This window comes from Chlorocebus sabaeus, chromosome 1 (genome assembly GCF_047675955.1).
Source record: "Chlorocebus sabaeus isolate Y175 chromosome 1, mChlSab1.0.hap1, whole genome shotgun sequence".
In the NCBI taxonomy this organism is placed as follows: domain Eukaryota; kingdom Metazoa; phylum Chordata; class Mammalia; order Primates; family Cercopithecidae; genus Chlorocebus; species Chlorocebus sabaeus.
In genome coordinates, this window is record NC_132904.1 from 14,992,136 (window position 1) to 15,016,399 (window position 24,264).

Here is a 24,264-nt window from a genome sequence, read left to right on the forward strand (position 1 = left end):
TTTTGCACCAAATATTGGCTGCTCCCATTTCGGTACAATATTGATCATTTGATGTTCATGTCTTAGTAAGATAGAATCATTTTTAAATGCCTTTCTGGATGAAAAACTATACTATTTAGTTTTGTTTTTTGTTGTTGTTGTTTGGTTTGTTTGTTTTTTAGAGGGAGTCTCACTCTATTGCCAGGCTGAGTGCAGTGGTGCGATCTTGGCTCACTGCAACCTCAGCCTCCCGGGTTCAAGTGATTCCCCTGCCTCAGCCTCGCAAGTAGCTAGGACTACAGGCACCACCACGCCGAGCTAATTTTTTGTATTTTAGTAGAGACGGGGTTTCACCATGTTGACCAGGTTGGTCTCCATCTCCTGATCTCCTGATCTGCCTGCCTCAGCCTCCCAACGTGCTGGGATTACAGGCGTGAGCCACCGCGCCGGCCTCTTATTTGGTTTTGACAATATATAATTACAACTTTTCTACTGAAATGTCACTTCCATTTTGTTCTTCTTTCTTTTCTGTCTTACTCTTCTTCTTATTTAAGGTCTAGCAGAGCAACTGTGAGATCTAGGAGGAGCCTCACTCTCCACTCTGGAAAAGATAAGAACTGAAGAGTAAATAAATACCCAAGAGAAACACATCACTACAAGAAAAGAGGCAGAAGTGCAGGTACATTCATTGAAACTATGTCTCAGAAATATTACATATTTGAAACATTTAATCTTCATAAATTTTTTTATAAGGATCCATATTGATATCCTCAATTATACATTAGGGAACCAAGGCTCATCAAGTAATGTGGTCAATGCAAAACTTAAATTAGTAAGTGAAGAAACTGGGTTTCACACCCATATCTAACTACAAAATCCATGTGACTGACACTACCATCCTTCCTTCCCGACACTAGTTCAGATACCAAAGGATAAAAGTAGAGTTTTAATTTATTATATGATTGCAAAATTGTGTATGTTCATTATAAAATTTGTGAAAACAGAAAGCCATAAGCAAAAAAGATCCACTATCCCACCCACCTAGCAATATCCATTAATATTTTGAAGTACGTTCTATTTTTTATGAATAGATATGTTTTTAATTAAACCATGATATAATGCTGTTTTATAATCTGCTTTTTTCCCAATCTGCTTTATTTTTCCACAATGTCATTTTTAAACAATTACACACTGTTCCGCAAAATTAATAGACTATAATTAATTTAAGCATTCTCCCATTATTGATATTTAGGTTGATATGATTTTTTACCATTATAATGAAAATGGTGACAAACATTCTTGTCAATAATTTTATGCTGTTTAGTTTTTAAGAATAAATTTGTAAAAGCAATATTGCTGAATCAAAGTGTATGCATTTCTTCAAGTTTTCACTATGTTACTGAATTGTATTTCACAAATTTTTATAGCAGTTTATACTTTCACCAGCATATTTGGGAATACATCTCTCCTTGCAACTTTAACAACACAAGGATTATCATTTTTCCATTGCTATTATTTGATAAACAGAAAACAGTATTCCATTTTGTTTAATTTTATATTTATTTGAATACTAACAAAACTTAATTTGTATATTTGTTTGCTTTTGCATGTTTCTTTTTTGAATTTCCATTATTTGTTTTTCGGATAGGTTTTTTATCTGAATTGTCACTTTCTATTCAATTTGCTTATTATGTTTTTGCCTACAAAACTTTAACATTTTTATTCTGTTGAAATATCAACATCTTTTTTGGACTCTGCCCTTTCCTCATTTGGTTATAAATGTTTATCTACCCTGAAATCTGAAAAAAAGTTCATCTGCACTCTCTTCTAGTTTTCTTTTACTTTTTAAAATATTTGAAACCCAAGCCCATTAGAAATAAATTTTGAAACTTTTTTTTTTTTTTTTTTTTTTTTTTTTGAGACAAAGTCTTGCTCTGTTGCCAGGCTGGAGTGCAGTGGCTAGATCTCGGCTCACTGCAACTTCCGCCTCCCAGGTTCAAGTGATTCTCCTGCCTCAGTCTCCCAAGTAGCTGGGATTACAGGTGTGTGCCACCACACCCAGCTAATTTTTGTATTTTTAGTAAAGACAGGGTTTCACAATGTTGGTCTGGATGGTCTTGATCACTTGATCTTGTGATCTGCCCGCCTCAGCCTCCCAAAGTGCTGGGATTACAGGCATGAGCCACCGCGTCCGGCAAAACATTTAATCTTCATAAATTTTCTGTGAGGATCCATAATGTCTATGCATTAGGGAGTTAACTTCCAAAATGATTCCCTCATTGTCCTAATGCCATATTAGGAAATTGATCATTTCTAATTGATTTGAAATAGTAAAAATATTTAATATACTTCCCATTGAATGAGTACTCTGTGCTGGGACTGTTCTAAGTACTTTCACAGAATAATTTGTTCTAGTCTCACAACAACCTGAGAAGGTAGATAAGCGTATTTTCAGGTCTATTTTACAGATAATGAAACTTATGTACATAGTAGATAGCGACAATATATAATAATAAAGTGATGAAGGCAAGAGACCCTGGAGCCAGTCTGCTTATGTTTAAATTCCCATTCCAACACCTACTATCTGTGTGATCTTGGGCAAGGTAGTTAACCTCTCTGTGCATCAACTTCTTCATCTGTAAAATAGTTATAAAAGCCCTTTTATAGAGGGCCATTATGAAATGAGTTAACAAATGTAAAGTGCATAGAATGATGTCTGACACAGGAAGTGCAATAGAACCGCTAGCCATTATTAGTGAGTTTTCCTATTCAATTATTCAGGATCTCTAGTGCTCTACAAGTACCATTTTGATTTACGATATGATAATATATAACATTTTATAATTTAATTCTTGGTTACACATCTTAATGTCGTGTGATACAAGTTACACTCTGTTGTTTCACTCTTTTCAACTTTTTTTGTATGTTTACCTTTTGTTTTTCTAGGGATTTTGATAGGATTTGCATGGAATCCATACATTATTTCAGTCAATTAATGTCAAAATATTGAGTTTTTCCACCCAGGCATATATGTGCAAAATTTAGTAGTTTTCTTCAAATCATCCTACTTGTTTTTTATTGTTTCATCACTGGTGTGTTATTTACCATTTATTCATCATTAATTTTGGTTGTTTTGGGAGAGAAGGACATTTTCTAACAGTACCATTGATTTTAAAAAACAAAAGAAGAATACCCTGTGATTCAAATCCTAAATGACATAATTACCTTAATGATTTTACTTTGACTTAAATCATACAAATGGACATTTATGCATCAACCTTTTGATATAGAGTCAAGAGCCTTACACTGAGTTTGTATTACCTGAAGTCAAAAGCTTTCTTGTCTGGATCATGTATTAATTCCTGTTTTAGCTTTTTTAACATAAAGTGAGAATTAGACTCATATCAAATATGAATGTAAAATTATTCAAAATGTTATTACTTCCCCTCCTAGCCTATTATAATAGTCTGGCTCACATCTTATTCCATAGCAACTATTAGCAACTTGTAATTATCAAATATTTCTCAAGCATTTAATGATTTTCATTAAATATGTTTATATTCACAATACTTTATTTGATTTTGTAATATTTAATAAAATTACATAAGTACAAAAATAAATGCACATGATAGAAGCAGGGTGTGCAAAATTCAACCATTTTATGTATATGCAAGTCAATTTTGGGGTGTAGGAATGTTTATATATTATGGGGAGCAAGCTCAGATCTCCTGTGTTCAGAGTGTCAGGTTTAGCATACAGTATATTGTACAGAGAAAATGAGGAGTATTGACTCATCAGATACATCAGTTAAGTGAAGATTAGTTAAAAGACTCTCTATTATATTTCATTTGGAACTAAACACCATGAAGACTATTTTGTTGGTCATAACTTCTTCAGTTTATTCTGTTGTGTGTTCAGTTAGACAATCAAATCTGCATCTTTTTAAATTTTATTGCATTGGTTAAGTTATAAAATACAATGCTAAACAAAAGTGATGCTAGCCTTTCTATGTCACTATATTTATGCATGATTGAATTTTTTTCATTTGTGAATATGAGACTGTCTCTAGTAGAACATAAACCCCATTTAGATTTATTTTCATAAATATTTGCTTTTCTTGGTTTACTTTAACCTATTTTATCTTGTAAGCTTGCTCACATTTTTCTTTGTTTCTTTTGTTCTCTATACTATATTTACTTTTTAAAAATCTTCTGATCATTTGGAGTAGATATGCTGTTTTTTATTCTATTGATGATTATTATTCAGAAATATGTTTGAAATGTGTGTTTGGATATATATAACTGTGACTAATTTCTCTAGTCACATCTAAATAAAATATTTATTGAGTCTTTTTACACATAGGTTTAGGAAATTAGCATATTTTCCTTTCTCCCATCCCTCCCTATCAGTTTTTCTATCATATAAATTGTGGTTTTAAATATAAATAATTATTTTAGTTTTTGCATTTTATATTATGCACATCTTTAAAAATTATTCTTAGCAATTCTTTTTTGCTTTTAACAATATTTTCACTATTTAATATTAAATACATATTTTATTATTTGCTTTTCCAAAGCATATTATTTTACATTACAATTTTCTCAACCTTAAAGTATATGTTCTGATTAATCTGATTAATCATGCAGCAACTCATAATCTTTCTTGAGGGATTTTTAAAATTATATTTAGAATGAAATAATTCCTAAGCCCTTCCAACCCTGAGAAAGTCTTTCTGTTGCTTTTGAACATAAATCACTAAGGCTTTGGTGTAGAATTATTTCACCCCAATTTGTTTTCCTTAAAATTCTGTAGATATTTTGTATGGTCTCTTAAATGTTTGTATTAAAAATAAAGTTGTAATCTAACCTGAAAGTGCTTACTTCACAGGTATTTTTAACTTCCCAGATGCTTGCAAAGCTCTTTCTTATTCTTTTGATTATGTTAATGCATAATTCAATTGTGCTATTGCATTTTTAGTTTCCTCATTGTCTTTTCTTATCTCAGGAAGCTCCACTTTAATTTTAACCGAACTCTGTTCACTTCCTTTTCATTTGAATCTATGAGTCCAAAAGTTTAGCTTCCTGTTGGAAATTTAGATAAAGTTCAAAAGAGAGGAAATATATGAAGAGTGCATAACAGAAAAGATTGTAACAAAGGGTGTTCTCCTACTTGTATGTGGAGTCAAAATAACTGAACGTAAAGTGAATAACTTATAGTACAGCCATAAAGCAATGGGAAGAACAAAAGATTGCTTCAGAACAACAAGAATAACCTTTGCAGACATAATGTTGAAGCCAGTTACAACAAAGTACATGCTTTATTATTTAATATATAAGTTGAAACATAGTTACATCAATCTGTAATGATTAAAGTCAAAAAGTGGTTACTTTTGTGAGGCGTAAAGACTGAGAAGAGACATGAAGGATGTTTGTAGGTCACTGGAATTGTTGTATTTCTTAATCTTTATAGTGGCTATACTGGCATATTTATGATGTTAAAAATAAATAAATCAAGCTTCACAGTTAGGATTTGTGAATTCCTCCACATGTATGTTATATTTCAGTAAGAGTGGTTACTGAAAAAAGTAAACAACAAATTTATTTATCTAATTTTTAAAATATGTGCAACCATACAAATCTTTGCTGTAATTAGATACAAGCAAAATAATTAAGTCTTGTCAATTGGATTGAAAATATCTGGGCGGGGGAAGATATTTCACAAGGAACATCTACATGTGTCTACATGTCTTGCCCCCAGGAACTTCTGCAGATGACTGTCTATCCCATTCGTGAAGATTTCCAAGGTAAAGTATACCAAACCCTCTATCATGAATTCATTCCCATGCACCGTGATTGGAAACTAGCTACTAAATAGATAATTCCAAATAAAAGTGTACACTCCTGCTTTTACTCAAGCAATAAAGCAACTCAGCCAAGAAGAGCTCAGTGCATCCTATCCTTTTGCACAAGACATGCTTGTGGGGAAACTTGTCTTCAACCAGTCTGACCGCACTGAGTTTGTGTTCCGTGTGTTCACTACAGTCACTGAATTCCAGGTTCTTCTCTTCTTTCTCTTCCTCCTCCTCTACTTGATGATCCTCTGTGGCAACACAGCCATCATCTGGGTGGTGTGCACACGCAGCACCCTCCGCACCCCGATGTACTTCTTCCTGTCCAACCTATCTTTCCTGGAAATCTGCTACACCACCGTGGTGGTACCCTTGATGCTTTCCAACATTTTGGGGGCCCAGAAGACCATTTCGTTGGCTGGATGCGGGGCCCAAATGTTCTTCTTTGTCACCCTCGGCAGCACGGACTGTTTTCTCTTGGCGATCATGGCCTATGACCGCTATGTGGCCATCTGCCACCCGCTGCACTACACCCTCATCATGACCCGCAAGCTATGCACGCAGATGCTGGTTGGGGCCCTAGGCCTGGCCCTCTTCCTCTCCCTACAACTCACCGCCTTAATCTTCACCCTGCCCTTCTGCGGCCACCGCCAGGAAATCAACCACTTCCTCTGCGATGTGCCTCCCGTCCTGCGCCTGGCCTGCGCTGACATCCACGTGCACCAGGCTGTCCTCTATGTAGTGGGCATCCTCGTGCTGACCATCCCCTTCCTGCTCATCTGCGTCTCCTACGTGTTCATCACCTGCGCCATCCTGCGCATCCGTTCTGCCGAGGGCCGCCGCCGGGCCTTCTCCACCTGCTCTTCCCACCTCACCGTGGTCCTGCTGCAGTATGGCTGCTGCAGCCTCGTGTACCTGCGTCCTCGGTCCAGCACCTCAGAGGATGAGGACCGCCAAATCGCGTTGGTCTACACCTTTGTCACCCCCTTACTCAACCCTTTGATTTACACCCTTAGGAACAAGGATGTCAAAGATGCTCTGAGGAATGCCATTATCCATAAAGCAGCCTCTGACGCCAACTGAAGGTTTAGGGGCACTGGGCTGGGTGTCTGTCTGTCGCTATGTCGATGAACTCTAAATGGCACAGAATTGTAGTACTTTCCCACACTTTGCACTTGATGTTTCTTTTTTGCCATATTTGCCCCAAGTTCAACAATTCGTGCTTATTTTTCTGAGTGCTTTGACTAAGATATGAAAATTTGGGCAGAACTTACAGTGTAGGAATGTTAGTTTACTTAGCTCTACTTTAAGGATTTGCAGCTCACCCATGTCAAGTGCCGTATTAGGAACACCCCATACGTACTATGAATAAAGGCTGATAGACTTGCTGCCTCCTGAGGAGATGATGTAATTTACCCTGTGAAAGTTGCCTTAAGTAAGGAATATTCATAAAGACATATTTTGCTCAAATAAACACAACTTATTATTGTTTTGGGTATCAGTATATGACAAACAACAGCTTACTTAATGCATTAATTTCCTTTGCGCCATACATCCCAACTGGGTGCTTTCATTTTCTTCATGCCAGAAAAGGGCTAGGAATTTTCTTCCATTGATAATCACCTACTATGTACCAGCCTTGCTAGGGTATGGAGAATTACATCTGGTCTATGGCAGCCTGCCCGCATGAGCCCTCTGTGCTGGTGGCTCTCACACTAGTCTTTGCTGTTCCACCTTCCTCACCACCTCCTACATCTTCATGAGGGCTGCTGCTCACAGATCCACTGAGCAGGTAGCACTACTATGGCACTATTCCTACCTCAGCATAGTTTTGCAGCAGAATGGCTGTTACCCAAATAAACCCTCAAGTAAAATCCACTTCCCTTTATGGTATTCACAGTGGACACCACACTGCTCAACCTTCTCATTTACACCCTGAGGAACAGCCAGGTCCAGAGGACTCCACGGATAGTTCTTATAAGCAATTACCTCTCCTATAACAGCTGGGGGAGGGTGCAATCTATCAGGTGAGAGTCTAGATCCAGATCATAAGCTGATTTTAATTAGCAGCTACAGGAAGAGAATGAAAATATCTGCCAGTGGATATTAAACTGACCTAAGAAATTGTTATAACCTGGCGGGGCATGGTGGCTCACGCCTGTAATCCCAGCACTTTGGGAGGCCAAGGCAGGCAGATTACGAGGTCAGGAGTTCAAGACCATCCTGGCCAACATAGTGAAATCCTGTCTCTACTAAAAATACAAAAATTATCTGAGCATGGTGGCACCTGCCTATAATCCCAGCTAGTTGGGAGGCTGAGGCAGGAGAATCGCTTGAACCAGAGTCATAGGTTGCAGTGAGCCAAGATTGTGCCACAGCACTCCAGCCTGGCAACAGAGCAAGACTCCAACTCAAAAAATAAAATAAAATAAAATAAAATAAAATAAAATAAAATAAAATAAAAAAGAAAAGAAAAAAGAAATTGTTATAATCTTTTTGAATCCTATATGGTTACGTTTACCAAAACCCATGAAGTTTCTATTCTTTAATTTCAGAATTCTTATTCTAAAAACATAACCTCAGAAAATTAACAGAATATCAAACAAAACAAAATATAAGGGTGTTTCTTACATTTATAACATGAAAAGTGATTAAAATCTAATTTCCAACAATGTTGGATACAGAAGCACAGCATACTAAAATCATTAATATTTAGTAATAAAGGGCAATGTTTATCATTATACCTGTAAGTAATAAAATCAAGATTCAAGCCTTATTTACAATAAGAGCCCAATTTTATAAAAATATATACATGCATAATGAGGAATAGAAACACACCAAAAAGTTAACAGTTGTTTTCTGTGATGTAGAATCATGAATTTTCTAGTTTTCCTCTTTATTATTTTCCCTGATTTCCGAAATAAGACTGTGTTCCTCTTATAATCAGAAATATAATTTCTAGAAGGAATCTGAGGTTTATGTAGATTTATTTGGCATATAAACCTCCCATCATCATAGTTCAGATCCACTTTTTATGTTTTTTCTAGATTGGGACTATTTTGGTGTGGGGGGTACATCTTTTTCCCGTTGAAATTGCTTTTGGAACTCCTAATTTTTCACCTGATTTCACACGATGATAAGGAGAAGAACTATAAAGTGTTACATATTCTGGGGACAGTCATTGGATTTAACAATACATTAGAAATGCCTTGCTTTTGATATGGTTTGGCTCTGTGTCCCCACCCAAATCTCATCTCAAATTGTAATCCCTATGTGTAGGGGACAGGGAACTGGCGGGAGGTGACTGCATCACGGAGGCAGTTTCCCCCATGCCGTTATCATGGTAATGATGGAGTTCTCACCAGATCTGATTATTTTATTTTTTTTTTATTTTATTTTTTTTAATTTATTTATTATTATTAAACTTCAAGTTGTAGGGTACATGTGCACAACGTGCAGGTTTGCTACATATGTATACTTGTGCCATGTTGTATTCAGGAGACCCATCTCACACGCGGAGACATACATAGGCTCAAAATAAAGGGATGGAGGAAGATTTACCAAGCAAATGGAGAACAAAAAAAAGCGGGGGTTGCAATACTAGTCTCTGATAAAACAGACTTTAAACCATCAAAGATCAAAAGAGACAAAGAAGGCCATTACATAATGGTAAAGGGATCAATTCAACAGGAAGAGCTAACTATCCTAAATATATATGCATTGGGAGTTATACCAGATCTGATTATTTTAAAGTGGTGGTTTCCCCTGTGCACTCTCTCTTGCCTGCAGCAATGTAACACATGCTTTACTTTCCCTTCACCTTCCGCCATGATTGTAAGTTTCCTGGGGTCTCCTCAGCCATGTGGAACTGTGATTCAAGTAAACCTCTTTTGTTTATAAATTACCCAGTCTCAGGTAGTATATTTATGGCTGCATAAGAATGGACTAATACAGCTTCTAAGTATTCCCTTATCCAAAGGAAATACTTCCAAGACCCCCGGAGGATGTCTGAAACCATAGATAGTATCAAATCCTATACATACTATGTTTTCTTCCTACACATACATACTTACAATAAAATTTAGCTTATATGTTAGCTGTAGTAAGAGATTAACAACAGCAACAATAAAATAGAACAATTATAACAACATACTATAATAAAAGTTATGTCAATGTGGTCTCTCTCAAAATATCTTAATGTATAGTACTCCTCCCTCTTCTTTTCATAATGATGTGAGATGATATAATGCCTATGTGATTAGATGAAATGAGGTAGATGACACAGGCATTATAACACAACATCTGGCTACTATTGACTTTCTGATGGCCAGAAAAAGGATCATCTGCTTGGGGTGATCTTGGATCATAAAGCTATGACGATGTCGACGGTTGGAGTTCAGAAGCATAAAATGTTACACAGTGTGGATACACTGGGCAGAGAGATAATTCACATCCCAGACAGGACAGAATAAGATGACAAGAGATTTTGTCACACTACTCAGAATGTCAGACAATTTTAAACTTATGAATTGATTATTTCTGAAATTTTCTATTTAATATTTTCAGACTGCAACTGAAACTGGAAAGCAAAACTGCAGAAGGGGGGAAGTAGGGAAGACCACTGTAAATGCTGGAGAGGAAAATAAACTCTCTGGTTAGCAGATTGCATGTCAACCTATCCAGGTCAAGTCACATCAGAACATAATGAATCAATTATTTGTATACATTGTGCTAGGCGCCGTCTGAAATGCCAACCAAAGGGAAGTTTGAAACTGAATTTTCATACCTTCTTTCATTCTTTATTTAATGTCACAAGTCATTCATAAAATTAACCTGGAACTCAAAAAGAAGAGGGTAAAATGTTACATTTGAAAAGAGGGTTGGTTAAACCTTTCAAAATGAATTATTGGGTTCTGCCAGTTACCTTCCTATACATATTCTAGATGAATAGAGTGAGTTCCCCTTTCTTATTTTTTCTTTTTTTATTTTTTAGTTGACAAGTAAAAATTGCATATATTTATGGCATACAACATAATGTTTTAATATATGTAGGCATTGTCAAATGGCTAAATAAAGCTATTTAACATGTGAATTATTCCAGACACATTATTTTTGTGGTGAGAATACTTAAAATCTATTCTCAGCCATTTTCAAATACACAATAAGGTATAATTAACTGTAGACATCATGATGTACAATAGATCTCTTGAACTTATTTCTGCTGTCTAACTAATATTTTATGTCATTTGGCCAACATCTCCCCAATCCTGTCACCCCAAGCCTCTGGTAACCATTTTTTCACTCTGTTTCTGTTAGTTCAACCTTTTTACATTCCACATATAAGTGAGATCCTGCAGTATTTGTCTTTCTGTGACTGTCTTATTTCAGTTAATGTGATATCCTCCAGATTCATCCATGTTGTCACAAGTGACAAGATTTTTCCTTCTTTTTTAAGGCTAAGTAGTATTTCATTTTCCTCATCTATTCTTCTACTGGTGAACACTTAGGTTAATCTTACGTCATAGCTATTGTGAAGAAATGCTTCAATGTACATGGAAGAGCTCCTTTTAATTACTGAAAAATTATTCCTTTATATGAGTCTTTCATTGAACTTGTTACGTTCTGGAATGAGAATATTGAATGAAATAACAGTTCACCACGAGTCAGATGATGGGACAGAAATGTTAATCATGATATGAGATGATCCCCTCATATCAAGGTAGCCTCTTGGTAGCATAAGTGGAAGACAGAACTCGCAAGAGTAGCTTAGCTTTCCTCCCCTGCAGGTTCACCACTTCTTTAAAAATTCTGCTACTTTCATAACCCTGCTCATCCCCTTCATCCAGCCATTTGGGTATGTGAATGTGTCCTTAGTGTTAACTGTCTTACAGAGAAGTATTTTCCAAGAAAGTAACCTCTCCCTCTACTGATATTCTCTTTCTATGTCTCTCTCATCGGAATTTAATTAAAATACATTTTATCAGGCAGTGTAATTATTTGAAAATATGTCCCCCACTACTAAATAATAAGCATCTTGAAGCCAGAATACACTACCAAAGCATCACAGGTATGTTGTGACACTAGGGTTCTTCATCTCCGTTCTGATTGTTTAACAGGTGAATGAGGGGTCAGACACATTGGTGGAAGTAAAGTGCTGATGTGAGATTCCTTCCCAGCATTTTTCAAAAATATATATATATTTTTAAAATCCAAACTCTGAGAAAAAGTAGTTGAGAAATCAAGAAAAATCAGAAAAAAATTAAAATTCTCCTGCAAGAATTAAAGCATAATAGTCAACAAAGAGACGTTACTGATTCGGAGGAATCCACTCATGCCAAGGGTAAAGCAAGAGCAGAAACTGATGACATGCAGAGCCAAAGGCTAAGTCTTCATTTCCAAAATCAGTACAAGAGCATTAGGGGAGAAGCAGTTACTGCCTAATCAGTCAGTCTTGCTTGTGGCTATTTTCATGTGTGTGTTCATGACTCTGTCTGCTGCTAACAGTGAGTCATTCTTACAAGTAAAATGAATATTACTACTAAGCTTATGCGCCTAAGATATTTTACGCAAATATGAGTGGTGTTGCAAGAAATAATTAGTTTTAGAAGCTAATAAGTATTTAAATTGCATCTGGAAGTGCGAATCTGTGTAGTGCAGTTTACCCGCCTGGGAGATCTGAATGTTTGGTTATTTAAATACCACCTAATAATGTTCACAGTGAGTTTCCCAGTGCTTGGTTATTTGCTATCATCTACTAAATGCTGTATATAATATAACCCTGATATTTATACTTATTAAATAAATTCTAGATATCTATAATAATGAGTAAAGAGTATAAATAATATTAAAAATATTTTGAGAATAATTTACAATTTTGAAATTTCCCAGGAATTCTGATTTCTCATACCCACATTTTGAAGACCTAGGAAACCATAGCATGAACGTATGTTTCTGCATATCTGTGTTGTCTAATTAGATCTAATGAGTGTAGATGGAGAGGGGACTAAATAAGGAAACGGTTGATTGAGAAAAGTTATTATACAACAGCACATTCTGGGCAGTTTGATTTGTGACTATTGGATGAGTCAAAAATAATGCGTACTATAAAGAATCTCAACAGTTAATTTTATAATGATGTCCTCCAACTTCCATCCTCTTTTCTCTCTCTCTCTCTCTCTCTCTCTCTGCCCATCTGTCTTTCTCGTTCTCATTCAGTGGTGACTTTGAAAAACCACATTGTAAAATTAGAGGATCTGATGAAAATCACTAGAACTTTGAAATGCGATGGTGATTATGGCTTGGGCCTATCTCTGCCCACTAGTTACAACTTGAGAACTGTCCTCATTGCCTCTCTTTGGTTTCAATTTAGCTTTCATTAGAAGGGAAAAGTATGACACTCATAGCATTGGGGAAAAGAAGTTATTCGAATGAGATGGGGCACAAGCGGGACAGAGGATAACCATCACCAGAGACCACAGAACACACATTTGATGATCTTTAAGAAACTATGTTAGGAAGACCCAATTATGCCATAATACAACAATTCTTTCAATAAATACTTATTTTTTACATTCACTTACTAATTTTGTTTGTTTATGTTTGAGATGGAGTCTCGCTCTGTCACCCAGACTGGAGTGCAGTGGCGCAATCTCGGCTCACTGCAAGCTCTGCCACCTGGGTTCACACCATTCTCCTGCCTCAGCCTCCCAAGTAACTGGGACTACAGGTGCCCACCACCACACCCAGCTAATTTTTGTATGTTTAATAGAGATAGGGTTTCACCGTGTTAGCCAGGATGGTCTCGCTCTCCTGATCTTGTGATCTGCCCGCTTCAGCCTCCCAAAGTGCTGGGATTACAGGCGTGAGCTACTGCTTCTGGCCTCACTTACTAATTTTTAAACAAATATTTCAACAGAATATACTATTTGCTAAAGTCCCTGATTCCATGGATCTAATATTCATGAGGGGAGAAAAGATAATGAATAAATAAATAAACACACAAGGGCTATACAAACAAGCAGGAAATTGGAGGCAAGTGTTTAGGATAAGGTAGAGAATGTTGAGGGATAGTAAATTGAAATGGAGAAGAGGCCATGTCTTATCGCAGAAACTGGATTATGTTTGGTGTTCATTGACAAAAGCATAAGATATCTGCTTTCAAAAATTTACACACTATTGGGAAAATGGACATAGTTATAAGTCAATCTTATTTTTTCTAAAGAAGAATAATATATGCAAGAAGACCATGATGAAAGAAATGCCAGATGCCTGCCTTGAGATATGTTCTAAGAAGTCCTTCTGTGCATTTTACAAGAGAGTTTTATATTTCTTTCTATGACTGATGACGTCCTCTTAGTAATCTTGGCTCCAAAATATCTAAATTGCCAACTACCCTCCACACTCATGTACCAGGCCCCATGCCTCCAGGAGATAGTCTTCATGGCTATAATACATAAGTGCCTCCAACTGGCATGTTCTTTCCTGGGTCCTCTTACGCCTGAGAAACTGCCACATGTCTGGGAACGTTAGAATTATTCTCTTTTAGCTATTTTGAAATATACAATAGATTATGGTTTACTATAGTACCCCTAATGATTTATCAAACAATAGGTCTTATTTCTTCTATCTAACTGTATTGTTGTACCCATTAATCAACATCTCATCAACTCCACTCCATCTTCCCACTCCTGGGTCCTGGTAACCACCAATCTACTCTAAGGATGCATGTTATTCTTGTGACTTACCATGGTGGTTACAGGTTTTGTCTCCAAGACAAGAGCTAAGTGGAAAAGCTCCAACTCCCTCAGAGGTTGGAATAGGACACAAATACCTGCAAGTTCACCAAAGTTGAACCATCACAACTGTGCCATACACTCATGGAAATGCAGAAATTTCTTCAACATACAAATTTCATTTCCTTTGGATATATACCTAGTAGTGGGATTGCTGGATCATATGGTAGTTCTATTTTTAATTTCTTGAGGAAACCCCATTCTGTTTTTCATAGCGGCTGTACTACTTTACAATTCCACCAACAGTGTGTAAGTGTTCCCTTTCCTCCACATCCTCGCTAACACTTGTTTTCTTTTGTCTTCTGACAAATAGCCATCCTAATAAGAGTAAGGAGATATCCCAAGATAATTTTGATTTGGAATTCTCCGATGATTAATTATATTAAACATTTTTTATACATCCATTTGGCCATGTCATCTTTTGAGAAATGTGTATTAAGGTCTGCCCATTTTCAATTAGGTGGGTTTTTTGCTGTTAAGTTCCTTATATAGCCTAATATTATAACCATTATCAGATGCATAATTTGCAAATATTTTTTGAAATTTTGTAGATTATCTCTTCAATCTGTTAATAGTTTTCCTTGCTGTGCAAAATCTTTTTTAGTTTGATTTAACCTCATTTGTCTATTTTTGCTTTTAATGCCTGAGCTTTTGAGATCTTATTTTATAAATTTGTGCCCAGCCCAATGTAATGAAGTGTTTCCCTATGTTTTCTTCTGTTAGTTTCATAGATTATGGTTTTACATTTATGTCTACCATCTATTTTAAGTTTGTGTTTGTGTATGGTGAGAGACAGTCTAGTGTCATTCTTCTGCATGTGAATATCCCGTTTTACCAATACCAGTTATTATCTTCAACCCGATGTGTTGTGCTTGGCGTCTTTATCGAAAATCCTTTGGCTTTAGGTGCTTGAATTTATTTCTATGCTTTCTATTTTGTTTCACTGCTCTATGTGTCTGTTTTTATGCCAGCCCCATGCTGTTTTGGTTACTATAGCTTTATAGTATATTTTGAAGTCAGGTAATGTGGTGCGTTCAGTTTTATTTGTTTTTTTCAGGACTGCTTTCTCAATTTGGGGTCTTTTACGGTTCCATGTGAATTTTAGAATTTTTTTCTGTTTCTGTGAAGAATGTCATTGGAATTTTTATAAGGACTGTAATAAATCTGTAGATCTCCCTGGGTAGTATGGTTATTTTAATAATATCAATTCTTCTAATCCTTGAACACAAGATATTGTTCCATATATTTGTGTCTTCCTCAGTTTCTTTCATCAAAGTTATATAGTTTTCAGGGTAGAAATCTTTCACCTCCTTGGTTAAGTTTATTCCTAGTTATCTTTCATTTGTAGCTATTGTAAATGGAATTGTTTGCCTTATATCTTTTACAGATAATTCACTGCTAGCATACACAAGTGTTGCTGATTTTTGTATGTTAGTACATAAATAGAATAACTTGGCTTCTTCCTTCTCTATTACCCCATTATTTTAAATATTATTCATTGATACACTTAATCCATAGGTTGAGGTTTTCCTACTGAAGAGGTGATCAACATTCTTAGTTTGGGTAAGAAATAAGTATACTATATTGTAAGGTACCTCTAAGCATTGGAAGAAGGGATATATTAATTTTGCCTGAGTCCCTGGCTGGGCAGTCTCTATTGCTTCTGCCCATTTCAGGATGTCATTTTCCATCCTTCCCATTATATTGTGAACCACTCAATTATCATTTCAATATGTTTATTTACAAAATTAGAAACCCAGCGTTTGTCTTTAGTTTGCAATTAAGAGCCCTGAATGTGGAATCACTGGGTATCCAATTTCCAATGCTAACATTTATTCAACTTATGCCAAGATCATATCCTACTAGATATGACATCACTTTGGATTCATAATCTCTGGTCAAAAAATTCAACTCAATTATCTAGGTATTTCCTAATTGTTTCCCACCATTAGGCACTAGAGGAGACACAGAAAAGAACTCTGAAAATGCTGACCATTTCACTGGGGATGACACACAGTGCAAGCGACTCCCTCCCTGTGAAGAGCAATAATCAACTAAGTTAAGATAGGAAATCACACGTGGGAAGAGCACGCAAAGACAAAACAAGGGAAAAAAGCAGAGCTGTCTCTCTATTCCCCATTTACCTCATCAAAACTGGGATCCAAAAGTTACTGTTTGTCTTGAGGAAGACACTTGAGGGATATTATCCCAAAGGGATGAGAAGGACCTGAATGTCCCAGGTGAGCCCAGCACAATGATTCTATTAACTGCGAAGCTTAGAGGAAGAGTTTAATCTGAAAAATACCTAAGAGCTGCTGAGTCTCCACCTGAAACTCTGCTAAAGATAAGGAAAGCCATTGGGTCTAGAAACCAGTAACTTCCTGAGATTTTTACCATCATTCAGAGGTTAGTCTTCAGAATCCAGCGTTGGTCTTGACCAGCTAGGCAGCCACCTTAAGAACTCAGAACAATTTGTGCAGGAGTACTGGTAGGTGGGAAAGGTAGAACGGAAAGGAGAGATCAGAGATTGTCACTCAGAAACATACAGTTCCCCTCTCTAGTCAAGCCCAAACCAGCCAAGGACTTGTTAACCACAGTCCAGTCTGTATCTTCAATATAGATGCCTGCTAGTTTTTTAGCTCATTTCAGTTTTGTTGTGGATTCTCCCTTCTGCGTGTGTTTTCCCTTCTCTCTGATTTGTAAGCCAAGCTTTTCAGGAGGAAAGAGACTTCAGATCTCTGCTTCAATCTCCAGTGCCTTTCAGTTTTCCGGAATCCCAGACATGGTTTCCTCTTTTCTGGCCTCTGAATGGAAAGAAAATCTTTGAAAGACAAGTGATTTTGAAGATAGGTAGAAGAGAGGGATAAAATGAGAAGGAGACATTGTGAAGAGAGTAGAAAGAGGAACCAATGTCTCTTTGTTCCCAAACTGATATTATTTTCAATAAGTCACAACGAAAATCATACTAGCTCCAATCTCCCTTCCCTACTCCTAGATGACACCTTGTGATATCCATTTACCTTTCTGGCCGCTTAAGGCTTTAAAAATGTTTAAATTTGGCCGGGCACAGTGGCTCACGCCTGTAATCCCAGCATTTTGGGAGGCCGAGACGGGCGGATCACGAGGTCAGGAGATCGAGACCATCCTGGTGAACATGGTGAAACCCCGTCTCTACTAAAAATACAAAAATTAGCCAGGCGCGGTGGCGGGTGCCTGTAGTCCCAGCTACTCGGGAGGCTGAGGCAGGAGAATGGTGTGAACCCGGGAGGCGGAGCTTGCAGTGAGTGGAGATCGTGCCACTGCACTCCAGCCTGGACGACAGAGCGAGACTCTGTCTCCAAAAAAAAAAAAAAAAAAAGTTTAAATTTGATACTGAAGATCCATTTCCAGGTATTAAAAAACCAAGTCCAGCCCAATTTTAAACTTCAACTTCACTATCAATTCAAAGCATGGATCCTCCCTTTTGACCTCAGATCTGATGTGTAGCTTGGGTTGTACAGCGGAAAGGTGGGAGCATATGTTCTTTCCTTGCTCTGTTGTCATAGATACTAGCAGCTGGTGCCTTATATGTGGCAGGCCTGGTGTTTCTTGAGATCATTTTGAGTTTCGTCAGAGGCTCCCTTTTGAAGACTGCCCTATTATGTGGTCCCCTGACAAGGACAATGAATTATGTCCCTGATCTCTTTAAGATCTCTGTTTCTTAAGAGAGCCACCTCATTATTGCTACTGCCTCATCTGCCCCGATAGGCTGTTTCTGGATTGGAATCTCAACAAGGTGACTTGACTGCAATGACCTCCTATAGCATCACGTGTCCTATGGGAAATTCACATATTTATGCCATGCCATGGGTGAAAATGCAGTATTGTCATACTAACCACCATCTTTTCCCCCTACCCCTGCCATCATGACCTGATCCAGTGACCCCCTCACCTTTAGAAGTGAGAGGCAAACAGAACTCTTTAAGTGTATGTGTGCCCCCTAAATTTTCTTGAAGCTAATATGTAGCCACAGATTAAGTAAAACCCTTGTTGCTCCTTCTTGTACTCATTCCTCAAAAGCACTTGTTCTGGATTAGTGGGATGAAGCACCCACACAATGGTGTACACTCCCATAGCCATTCCTAACCCTCAGTTGTGTTTACTTCCCCAGTCTCTTCACTTCCACGAGACTTGAAATTGTTTTTCTCTTAGATTTAAAGGATAAAGTTGAACAAGGGGACCAGTTTGGTCACTTTTAAGTAATTGCTGCACGTGTATATAACATCTTTAGAATATAGGGTATGCCTCACCCACGATCTTCATTTGGGAGATTGAAACTACATTTAAAACCAACTGGAAAAGTCACATTCAGAATCCTGTTAGAGTTTAAAACATGTTCATTGAGAAGTATCTGCCATGTCCTGTCTTTTTCCATGACATTTTCCAAATCTCTACACTGCTGAAATACTTCCTTATTAAGTAGCACTTCCACTTAATAAGCAGAAGAAACTTTATTGCCCATCAGCCAAAAGGAAGTGCTTCACTGCAATGACTGCAGTCAAATGACACCATGCTAAGTTTTCTTGTAGGAGTATGAAGACTTTGTGTTCCTTTCTTCAGATCAGCAGAAACATGCATCAAGGAAACCAAAGCACCATCACTGAATTCATTCTCCTAGGACTCTCCAACCAGGCTGAACATCAAAACCTCCTCTTTGTGCTTTTCCTGGGTATGTACCTGGTCACTGTGGTTGGGAATGGGCTCATCATTCTGGCCATCAGCTTGGATACGTACCTTCACACCCCCATGTATCTCTTCCTTGCCAATCTATCCTTTGCTGATATTTCCTCTATTTCCAACTCAGTCCCCAAAATGCTGGTGAATATTCAAACCAACAGCCAATCCATCTCTTATGAGAGCTGCATCACACAGATATACTTTTCTATTGTGTTTGTGGTCACTGACAATTTGCTCTTGGGGACCATGGCCTACGACCGCTTTGTGGCGATCTGCCACCCTCTGAATTACATAACTCTCATGCGACCCAGGTTCTGCATTTTGCTCACTGTCATCTCGTGGCTCCTCAGTAATATTATAGCTCTGACGCACACCCTTCTGCTCATTCAATTGCTCTTCTGTGACCACAACACCCTCCCACACTTCTTCTGTGACTTGGCCCCTCTTCTCAAACTGTCCTGTTCAGACACAATGATCAATGAGCTTGTGTTGTTTATTGTGGGTTTATCAGTTATCATCTTCCCCTTTGCACTCATCTTCTTCTCCTATGTCTGCATCATCAGAGCTGTCCTGAGAATATCATCCACACAGGGAAAGTGGAAAGCCTTCTCCACTTGTGGCTCTCACCTGACAGTTGTATTACTGTTCTACGGAACCATTGTAGGTGTGTACTTTTTCCCCTCCTCCACTCACCCTGAGGACACTGATAAGATTGGTGCTGTCCTATTCACTGTGGTGACACCCATGATGAACCCCTTCATCTACAGCTTGAGGAATAAGGATATGAAAGGTGCCCTGAGAAAGCTCATCAATAGAAAACTTTCTTCCCTTTGATGCCCTGGACATCTACATTCTTTTAGTCCACACAATCGGATAAATGATTCAACCCAGAGTGTATGGCACAGTTATGATGGTTCAACTTTTGATGAACTTGCAGATATCTGTCTCCTATTCCAACTTCTGAGGGAGTTGGAGCTTTTCCACTTAGCTCTTGTCTTGGAAACAAAACTGGTAACCACCATGGTAAGTCACAAGAACAACATGCATCCTTAGAGAGTAGATTGGTGGTAACCAGGGCACAGGAGAAGAGAAGTGGAGTGGAGTTGAATAGAGGTTGATTAATGGATACAACAATGCAGTTAGATAGACCAAATAGGACCTAATGTTTGATAAATCATTATGGGGGACTACGGTAAACAACAATTTGTTATATATTTCAAAATAGCTAAAAGAGAATAATTCCAATGTTCCCCGCATAAAGAAAAGATAAATGTTTCAGGTGATGGATATCCTAACCCCCTAATTTGATTATTACACATTATATGAATATATCAAACTATCAAATGTTCCCCAAAAATATGGGGGACAATTTATCAATAAAAATACTTGTGTGAATAAAAAATTTACGTATAAAAAATAGAGATTAATTTTAAAACACACACCTTAATTACAATCTATATTATTACAAACTTTGATACAAATTATTTAAAACCTATATTATATCACAGGTGCATATAGTGCCTACAGTCTAGCTTTTTTAGCTTTGAAGACAATTACTACTTCTTTCTTTAATCTACATTTCTTTAGGTCAGCTTTTCTCAGAGCTGACCTAAAACTTTGACCTTTGCTTTGTTAAGGTACTATTCAGTGAGATGTTTAATGGTTGCAACAACAAAGATTCCCATGGTCAAATAATTTTTGGCAACTCTGAGTTATATGAAGCAAAATGTATTAACTGGACAACTTCCCAGAACCTTCAGTGTCATGTAAATCTCCAAGAGGGTAAGGTGGTACACAGCATTTCTCAAGACTAAACTTGAGATAATTGAAATTCAATTTTTTCCATCATACAGAACCTGATTCATCACAGAGTTGTTCATGGAACTAGCATTGTACAAATATGTTTTAGGAAACACAACTCCAGATGACTTCAATTATTTCAATGGAAAACCACCGAGTTTATGTATAAAGGTATCAGTTATAGTTCTGACTCTGTCCCCAACAGCTCTGTAGTATATAGTAGACACTTAAAACAATGTGATACTTTTTTTTAACTGCCCAGCCTCCTGGCTTCCAACTCCAACCTACCTGCCCTGCCAAATTAAGTTTATTTTTTCCCAGCCGAAGCTGACTTCCATTCTTCTCTAAACTTGGAATCATCCAACCTATTTAAGAGGAAACGTATAATCAGCCACCTGCCTTTCTCCATGCTATCTCCATGCTTGATGCTTCCTTTTAGTTTTCATTATAAATGTAAAACCCACCTGCTTTTGTATGGGCTACCAAATAAGCCTCTCAACAGTTCTAGCCTTCCTCAAGGACCTCAGTATCCATCCTGTTTCACCCATAGCTCCAACATGGAACATCACAGAACTCTGCCTTCATTATTCCATGTGGAGAAATAGAAAGGGTACTAGATTTGTAATCAAGAGACATGGAATCTGGACCAACTCTACAGCTAATTCACTGCATGTTGCTAATCTCAGTTTCTTTTTTCTGTGATCTTGCAATTGGTCTAATATGAGAAAAGAAAGTTTTATAACAGCATGTATCATAAAAATCCATTTTTTGTCAAACAGAATTTGTATAAAGAGATGCCTCAGAGGAGAGCCAACAAAATATAAGTGGTCATGGCAGATTCCATTTCCCAAAAATGGCCACAATATTTCCATCCCATGTGCTCTTGAAGTACTCTACCACTTCTCCATCAAGAGGTGGAGCCCATGACCTTCACCGTTGAGCTTGGCTTTGAATACTTTTTTGACCAATAGAGCACCCCATTAGTACTGTTGCATGATTTCTGAGGCTGTCTTAGAAGAGCCAATTCAGCTTTGTTATGGACTAAATGTTTGTGTCCCCCCAAAATTCATATGTTAAAATCCTAACCCCCAAAGTGATGGTAGTAGGAGGTGGAGCCTTTGAAAGCTGAGTACATCATGAGGATGAAGTCCTCGTACATTATTAGTGCCTTTATACAGGGGATCCCAGAGAACTCTATTTCTGCCACATGGAAAATACAACAAGAAATCAGCAGTCTGAAACCAAAAGAGAGGCCTCATCAGAACCTGACCATCTCAGCTAGCACACTCATTTCAGACTTTCAGCCTCCAGAACTATGAAAAAGAAATGTTTTTTAAGCCACCAAGTTCATGGTAATTTATCATTGCATCCCAGACAGACTACGACACACTTCCACCTGGCTCACTGTCTTGGGACATGGACCTCTGGGGCTCTGAGTTGCTCTGGAAGAAGTCCCACTACCCTGAAGCCACCATGCTGGAGAGACCATATAGAAAGACTACACAGAATTCAAGACAGTTGTCCAAGGAGTCCCAGCTGCACTGGTCCAACAGTGTTTCAGTCTCCCCACCTAGTCACCAACATGTGAGTGAGTGAGTTTTCAGGTGATTCCAGCCTCAGCCCCAACCACAAGGCACATGAGAGCCCAAGTGAAAACTACCTAACCAAGCCCAGTCAACCCCTAGAACCCAAAAGACAACCATAAAATGATTGTTATTGTTTTAAGTTTCTACCATTTGGAGTGGTTTGTACACAGTAATATATAACCATAACAGTGGTTTTGCTTGGGTCATGGGATAAAATGATTTATATTACATTCTGTATTGCTTTAACATTTTACAATGACTGCCATTATAGGAAGAGGGAAAAGTTTTTTAAAATTTTAATGAATATGAACTGTCTTTCCTATTCAACCACCCTGCTTAACATGGTACCAGAATTTTCTGAGTTATATAAATATTTGTTGGGTGGATTCCCCACCCCCCAACCTTTATTCTGGTTAGATCTAGTCCATATTTGATAGAAGAAGACCACTAGGGTTAAACGCAGGTGATTGGGTCTAAACTGGTCCTATCCCTGTTGGCCTGTGCTGAACCTCTTATCTCTGATGTGTAGGTCCCACAGGAGGCTGTAAAGTAGAACTTCATCTGCAGTGAGTAACAGAAACGTTAATTTGGCCAGATTTAGACTTGCATGTACATTGAGAGTCCGCCTGAGAAAATGAATTAGGATTAGATTTGGGACACAGAACAGAATTGAGTAGGAAAATAGAAAGTCACAAACTTTTATAAAAATCCGGACAAGTCTTTGCAGAGGAAATACGTAAATCTGTACCTAGATACTTTTATTTCCCTGAATCATTCTCCAATTTGCCATTTTCAAGAAACATTTATTGAGAACTTTCTATTTTTCAGGCTCTGAATCTGGGTCTAAAAGAATGAATAATTCACAGTGTATGACCTCAGTGCACTCTTGACCTAAAAAGAAAAATTAACTTAAAAATGATTTTACATGATTTTTAAGACTTGATAAGTGAAGACAATGTTTGGTCAATAATTAATGTCATCAGATTAAGAAAACATAAATATTTTGGGCAAAGTACAGCCAACTGAATTTTACACTATTCTTGTTCTTTTGTGTTAACTGTACCTGAGAAAAGCCAATTTGTGATTTTGTGAATAAATCAACAGAAACCCATGTCATCTCACTGTAGCTAACACAAATGCAAGAGGGCAGCCTAGAAACACACACAAAAAAATCTACACATTGGCTAGTAATAACTTATAAAACGTCATCTATAAAGGATCAGCAAATATTTACTTACTGATCACTAGAATTTTTTTAGTACCTATTGAGAGTCAAAATGAAATGAAGCAATGCTGTTGCTTCCTTGGTTCTTACTTCATAGTGCATAAGACAGACAATGAACATATAAATAAAGACATCATTGATATAATATGAGGTGGTAAGAAGGATTCAATGAGAGGTAAAGCAGGTATGGAGACAATGCATTAAACAGAGAGTAGCTTATGATAGCAAAGGAAGTTTAGACCTTGGGGAAGGACTTTCTTAGATATTTGAGCAGAGAACTGAATAGAATAAGAGAGTGAACCATGAGATCTGGGGACA

The 24,264-nt window shown here is 37.4% G+C and overlaps 2 protein-coding genes across 2 annotated transcripts; both read left to right on the forward strand.

Moving 5' to 3' along the window:
* Nucleotides 1-357: 357 nt before the first annotated feature.
* Nucleotides 358-7,362, forward strand: OR10Q1 (olfactory receptor family 10 subfamily Q member 1). Its single transcript, XM_037999287.2, has 2 exons — nt 358-658; nt 5,737-7,362. Exon 2 carries the CDS (start codon nt 5,951-5,953, stop codon nt 6,908-6,910), a length of 960 nt encoding a protein of 319 aa, XP_037855215.2. The 5' UTR covers nt 358-658; nt 5,737-5,950; the 3' UTR covers nt 6,911-7,362.
* An 11,806-nt stretch (nt 7,363-19,168) lies between these two features.
* On the forward strand, nt 19,169-20,169 carry LOC103235179 (olfactory receptor 1S2). The gene has a single exon (XM_007997889.3). The coding sequence runs from the start codon at nt 19,192-19,194 to the stop codon at nt 20,167-20,169; it is 978 nt and encodes a 325-aa protein (XP_007996080.3). The 5' UTR covers nt 19,169-19,191.
* Nucleotides 20,170-24,264: the final 4,095 nt, after the last annotated feature.

What these genes read in the sequence shown, in the direction of transcription:
- LOC103235179 (XM_007997889.3), top strand. Translation starts at nt 19,192, where the DNA reads ATGAAGACTTTGTGTTCCTTTCTTCAGATCAGCAGAAACATGCATCAA.
- OR10Q1 (XM_037999287.2), top strand. Translation starts at nt 5,951, where the DNA reads ATGCTTGTGGGGAAACTTGTCTTCAACCAGTCTGACCGCACTGAGTTT.